At 46.1% G+C, this 6930-nt stretch overlaps 1 protein-coding gene across 1 annotated transcript; it reads left to right on the top strand.

The window, feature by feature from the left end:
- Nucleotides 1-722: 722 nt before the first annotated feature.
- Nucleotides 723-4874, top strand: LOC133398871 (major histocompatibility complex class I-related gene protein-like). The gene is made up of 8 exons (XM_061670054.1): nucleotides 723-1045; nucleotides 1757-2023; nucleotides 2148-2426; nucleotides 2915-3223; nucleotides 3298-3405; nucleotides 3482-3499; nucleotides 4166-4248; nucleotides 4326-4874. The coding sequence occupies exons 1-8, from the start codon at nucleotides 982-984 to the stop codon at nucleotides 4443-4445; spliced, it is 1248 nt and encodes a 415-aa protein (XP_061526038.1). The 5' UTR covers nucleotides 723-981; the 3' UTR covers nucleotides 4446-4874.
- Nucleotides 4875-6930: the final 2056 nt, after the last annotated feature.

Raw genomic sequence — 6930 nt, forward strand, 5'->3', positions numbered from 1 at the left:
AAACATTGATTTCTTATGCTTGACTGCATTGTTTGCCGTTCTTTTTCTGGAATAGACAACTTCGTTCTTATTTTTGATTGTGACTTACTCATAAAAATAAAACTTTGCAAAACGCTGAAACATCCACAGGTATCTAAAAGAAAACTCCTATCAAGCGAAGAAATAGCAAAAATAAAATATTCTCAAGATAAACCGATGCCTCTAAAACCCCCCAAAATACAACTTAATTCTTGTAAAAGTGCAGCTTTTTATCTAACAATAGAGTGCATTCTCTTTTCATTGACAATATGCAACTTTTATTCTCAAATTACAACAATATAACTCTATGCCGGAGTTGTAATATGACATTTTCTTTTACAGATAAAAATACAACTTGATTCTCATACTCAATCCAACGCATGACACTCGTACAGCACTTTTCTAGGCACTCAAAGACACGACTTGCGAAGCAGTCTGACGAAGCGTGGCTGCCATTCTGCGCCTACGGCCCCTCAGAATGTGTGACCTCACTCTATTTTTCTTATCATCCCAACAAACATCAAATATTTTCCTGGAACTGACAAAATGAGAGGAAAATCCACACCCTTGGGAAGTGTGATTACTTTTGCATGAACGTAGCGCAAATGGAGTTTTCCTCCACGCACGTCGTCGTATGTTTCTTCGGAAAGTGGGCGGGCGCGGTCACGTGACTTCCCCGAAAGGCTCGCGCGCGCGCGCCAAGAACGAAAGCGAAAGCGTCGCTGTTTCAGCACAAGCTTCCCAAAACACTCGCGCTGCTTCTCGTCTCCAATTTCGCACCCTCGACTTCATTTGAGCGACACAACGACGCCACGCGAGTCAAATCTTGTCGCCCGATGATGAGGAAAGCGAAAGTGACGTCATCGGCACCGTAGAGAAGGCGCGTGTTCCGGTTTGCTGTCATTTGCCGTTCGGCCGTCGACGAGGAGTCGTCGTCACTTTGTGGACGAAAAGGAGCAAAACATGGCGACGCTGAACTTGTTTGTCTTGTTTGTCGCGGCTGCGCAAATCCACAGCGTGACGCCCGGTAAGTGCACTTTGTCCACAACTTGATGATCCCGATCGTGTTCCGATGATTGGTGTCGACGCTCTTGACTTTGCCGGAAGCAACACTTGGACCCTCAGTCCGAAGTTCTTGCAACTGGTTTCACTTGGCAAAGCTGCCATTGGAATATTCGCCTCACGGAGGCGGCATTTCAATATATGTGGGGAAAAAAATACAAATAAAATCTCATTTCTTGAAATAACGACAAACAAAATCTGTGTAAAAAAAAAAAAAAAAGTGTTTAGCGTATCTTTTAGTAGATCATCATTCTAACATATTTATTGTCAGAAGTTCCTTTTCCAGAGTTACAACTTAAGTTTACAAAATATATCGTCTATATTTATTGACGAATCTGTTATTAAGGACTATTAAATCCATTTATTTAGCAAGGGCATGATAATTGTAACATGATACGGAAGTCGTGAAAATGAAATCAAAAGAATGATGAGCGTCTGTTGTCGAATCCATTGAGAAATTTGTGTGTAAGAATACGTTTAAATAAATATTCAAGTATTGAAATGACCACAAAGAAAATGGAATGTTTTGTATCTTTTGATTTTCATTTATTTTCCCTAAAAAAGACGTTCAAATGTTTCAACGGAAGACGAAATCATTTGAAATAGGAAGAGTGCAAGATTTTGGGCCATCAAACAAAAAAGGAAGATCAACCTTTTTGTTTGTTTTTTCTTTCAGTGCTTCACACGCTCAAGTATTTCACGACAGCATCGTCTCAAATTCCAAACATCCCAGACTTCTCGGTGGTCGGTTATGTTGACGACGTTCCGATTTCGCGCTACGACAGCAAGAGCAGGAAAACAAAACCCAAACAGGACTGGATGAACAAAATCACAGCAGATGAACCTCACTACTGGGAGAGAGAGACAGAGAAAAGTATTGGTCATGAGCAGGTCAACAAAATCGACATTGAAATTGTCAAAGCGCGCTTCAACCAAACTGGAGGTTTGTTGACGTTCAGCTTTCCACAATTCAAATAGATTTCATGTGCTCGTACACGTTCTTCCTCCTCATAAACACGTTTCCTTCTCTCTCGACATGGCGTCACTCTTCAACGTCATTCTCTCAGGTGTTCACATGTTCCAGTGGATGTCCGGCTGCGAATGGGACGACGAGACCGATGAGGTCGATGGTTGGCAACACTACAGTTACGATGGAGAAGCCTTCATCTCGTTGGAGGTGAAGACAATGAGATGGATCGCAGCTCACCCACAAGCTTTCGTCACCAAACTCAAGTGGGACAGTGACGAACATTTGAAGCTAAACCTGAAGAACTACTTCACTGAGATTTGTCCTTCTTACTTGAAGAAGTATTTGACCAATGGGAGGGACTTCCTGATGAGAACAGGTGCAGTCACATCATGTTAGCACGCCCCCTACAGGACCTTTACTGGCATTACAAGCTGCACTCTTTCCTCGTTCGCTCCTTTCCTCTCTCTCACGTTTTCTCCATCTTTTGTTCTCTCCATCTTTTCACCCTCTCACACAATCTCTCTCTTTTCAATCTGTCACTGATTGTCTCCATACTTTCTCCTCACACGCTCCCTTCAACTCGTTTTCTTTCCATATTTCCTCCTCTTCCACATTCTTCCCATATTTGTTCCTCTCACATCATCTAGCTATTTTTCATCCTCTCACACATTCTCTCAATCTTTTATCCTTTTCACACCTACACCGACCTTTTTCTCCTCTTACATATTCTGCCATCTTTGTTCCTCTCACAAGTTCTCTTTTGTCCTCTCACACGTTCTCCCCATCTTTTCCTCCTCTCCCACACTCTCTCTCTCCGTCTCTGCCCCTCTCTCACCCGGTGTCCACGTCTCCCTCGGCCCGCAGAGCTTCCCACGGTGTCTCTCCTCCAGAAGACGCCGTCCTCTCCGGTCACCTGCCACGCGACGGGTTTCTACCCCGGCGCGGCCGCCCTGTTTTGGAGGAAGGACGGCGAGGAGCTCCACGAGGACGTGGAGACGGGAGAGACCCTCCGCAACCACGACGGAACCTTCCAGACGACGGCCGACCTGAAAGCGGAGGTGACCGATGAAGCCGAGGGCCGCTACGAATGCGTGTTCCAGCTGTCCGGCGTGGCGGACGACATCGTCGCCAAGCTGGAGAGGAGAAGCGTCCGGAGCAACGCGCGCATCCGAGGTGACCGACGCTCAGATCGTCGCGCGTCGGAACGATCGCTCACACGTTTTCTTCTTTCTTCTCACTCTGCGAAGAGGAAGAAAAGAGGAAGATGGCGCTGGCCGTCGCTGTCCCGCTGGCGGTCCTCGCTCTGGCGGCGGCGGCGGTCGCGGTCCTCGTCAAGCTTTACAAAAGCAGACGAGGTGAGGGACGCCGACGTTCGCTCTGTCGGGAAGATTTGTGCCCATCGTGACCTTTGTGTCTCTTTTTTCTTCGCAGCCAAATACGATCCAGCTTGTAAGTGCGACGCCTTCTGTTTCCTTTGAGCCGCAGTCGGCAAAGCGCTCGTGCGAAGGTCTGACGTGGACCTTTGCTCCAAAAGTGTGCACGAGGAGTCGCAAATAGTCAGCACGTGAATGTCGATGTCGCCATCGTTGTGGAAAAAAGGACTCGCTCCCTAAGGCAGAGAAAACCTGAAACCGAATTGAAGTCAATTTAGATTTCGTGGAAAACGTACGACTTAGTTCACTCGTGTTCCTCGGCCCTCGACGGCGAAGCGTGCCAAAGCCGCACTGGGGTTCGTTCGATTGAAGCTCCTCCCCTCGCTTCCACAAAGTTCCCTGGCCCCGAGATGCCGCCGGGCGGCGCCAAACCTCTATTTTAATATTCGATATGGTTTTGGGCTGAGCGCAAAGACGGCGAATAACAGAAGATAGCTTCCCCTCAATAAATATTCCCCAACATCCGAATTCATGAATGTGGAATTGTAAATATGCGGCTATGAACTGTACGATTCCAAAGAAGTTCCCCACCGCACTCTCGTAGTCAGGAAGTAGAAGATTTGTCCCAACCGCAGCTCAAAGTACGAGTGAAGATGGATTCAAGAGGCCTTCGTGGAGCAAATGTCCTTCCTTCCACAGTCGGACTTGTTTTCATTCACATCTTTTTTTTCATTCACGGCAGCCGTCGACGCCGATTCCGAGCCCGCTTCCGAGCCCGCCGCCCCCGACGCCCGCTTCCGAGTGAGACGCAGCCGCCGTCGCACGGTGAGTTCGCTGACGTGGACTCCGCTCGTGTTCTCGGGACTCTTTCCAGGTGCATTCGCGTGCTCTTCTCCGTGCAGGTGTCGGAACACGAGAGAGATGTCTCCATCGAGCGCTTTCTCATCACGCTCGGGCTTGAAAACAGAGATGGGATTTGTTCTTCACGCAGACAATTTGTGCAATTAAGATGTTTCTGTTAAGTCACAGTTTTTGCTGGCTTTGGTGTCTTGGGTGAGACTCGTTGGAGTTGATCGGGTTGCTTTCTTCTTCAGAAATCGGCGCAGTCACACAATGAGAGGATTTCTTCTTTCGTTGTATCAAGCACTTGAACAGCTACGATGAATTGCTATCACAATGTGTCGATTGCCGGTTTGCCTCGCACTCCTTTTATCAGTCCAAAATGATTTTATAATCCTGTTATCGATTCCAGGACCGCTTTTCACTTCAACAAACAACTCTGTCAATTTGTACGTTGCTCAGAATGGGACAATGTCGTCGATTGCATTTGTTTTTGGAATTCTGCAATTCAATATAAATCCTTGTAAAATACTGGGAAAAAAGCGACTTTGTGATTGATTGACAAATTTGCATTGATAAACCTTGCTAATAAAATGAGGAGATTCATCACATGCTCGTGTCATGATACAGAATTTTCATTGAAATCTTACTACATCCTTTCATAGTTTCACAGCGAGTGTTCGTAAACAAAACTTTGGACCAAGGTAGCCGATATTTTTAGTTCCGATCCATAATTTGTCGGAAGATCACTAATCTGAAACAATGGACACGTTTGATTGATAGCGCTTGCGTCTTGCTGGCAGTTCGGGCGACCACGGCGCCCGCCAGGCGGCGTCCTCGCCAGTTCGCGTTTCGCCAACGAAGAAGAACGCAAACAAGATGGAGACGGTGCCCGTCGCGGTCAAGATACGTCATTCGTTTCGCTCAACAATTCAATTGGGACAAGTACATAACCGCACCGAAGGTCGATACACGTCGAAAAGGGAACACTTTGTCGTCGTCACCGTTTTGGACGATTTATTCACCGCAAAGCGCTCTCGTCAGCTCGGTTCGCTGAGCGAGAATGCGGAAGTGAGCAAGCTAAAGCTAAGCTAGTGCTAGCGAGCGACGTCATAATTTGTTGTTATAGCGTCGTTGAATACACATTTATGAATAAAAAAAATTAACAAAAAAAACCACAATATTCGTATCGAAACGTGTATGCTGCGAACAAAAAAAAAACAGGCACGGAAGTTAGCGACACGAAGCACAGAGCCCGCTAAAGTGTTGTTGTTATTGTTGTGGAGGGGAAACAAAATGTGCAAAGTCCAAATGCTGCGAGCTTTGGCGAATCAGCGACGAAACGCTGCCGTTGAAGAAATATTTGTGGCGTTTGAAACAACGATGGCGGAGTACGAGGAGGAACTGTGTCGATCCAAACAGGAGATCGAGCGACAGCGCCGACTGCTGGACGCTGTTTTCAAGCCTCGAGACTCGAATAGCTCATGATACCATAGTTACTGTATATTTATTGTTCATGCCAACTTCCATATAGCTGTCACTTTTTGAATCATAACCTCTGCAGGGGTGTCAATCGCTGTTTCGTATTATTCATAACCACTCACTCATATCATACTCACCGTCAGTGTCACGCTAAGGTACTTACTAGGTGAACTCCTTCGATAGTATTGTATTAGACATTCCGATATTGGTCCTACTCTGTATCCCCCCGGTCATGCATGCACAGCGTCTTCCTAAGCTCTCCTCCATCCAACGTCCTGTGATGAACCGGCATAAACGAGCAACCTCCAATGTCAGTATCGTGTTGAATCGAAGTTCAGAATTGGAATACTAACCTCCCGTTCGGCTACATCACGCATCAATGTGTCCGCTTTACCCGGGCACCCTTCTGCGACAGCTGTCTCCGGTTCGCCGGCAGTCGATGTTACTGGTAGGAGTCAGTACAGCCGAGTTCCTCGAGGCTCCTCGCCCAGCCAAATACACAACAACAGGAATACAAACCACCATCCACATTTAAACAGGTCGTCTCCCCGTTGCAGAGGCCCAGCCGACGAGTCCTGTAAACAAGTCCTTTCATCAATGAATCACACCTCTGCAAAAGATGTTCCTGCCGGGACTCCAGAATTCCTGCCTTCATATCCCAGAGAAGGGCCAAAGTCGACAATGGTCACCAAACATTGATATGATTTCCATAAATAACGAATCACATAAGAATCGGCGTTAAGTCAGCACTCCCACAACCTGCCGTAAATCAACACTGTCACACTGCATCCTCCTGGGCGTCCTGAAAAATAAAGTGATGTCCACAAATCAGAGTCAAAAAGCAGAGTCTTCCCCGTGTCCGTATGTGCACCGTCACAAAGGTCAGTTATTATTAATCAGTTTATTTGAAAGGGGACAATGCAATTTCATAAAACACATGAAATACACATGGTTAAAAAAGCCAGAATTAGCCAGAAGGCTAGTTTTCATCTGTAGTCCCCTGGCCATGATGTAAAAAAGCAGTAAAATACATCTACAAGACAATATAATATAAAACAGGATACATAAAGACTTACTATTAAGAGAGAATAAAACCACAAATCATTTGATCATAACAAAAAAATAAAATAAAACATCATAACATACTCGTCTTTTAGTGTTGGCAGCTATAGGTGTTAACTAACC

Source organism: Phycodurus eques, unplaced genomic scaffold, assembly GCF_024500275.1.
Source record: "Phycodurus eques isolate BA_2022a unplaced genomic scaffold, UOR_Pequ_1.1 contig_391, whole genome shotgun sequence".
NCBI classification, from domain to species: domain Eukaryota; kingdom Metazoa; phylum Chordata; class Actinopteri; order Syngnathiformes; family Syngnathidae; genus Phycodurus; species Phycodurus eques.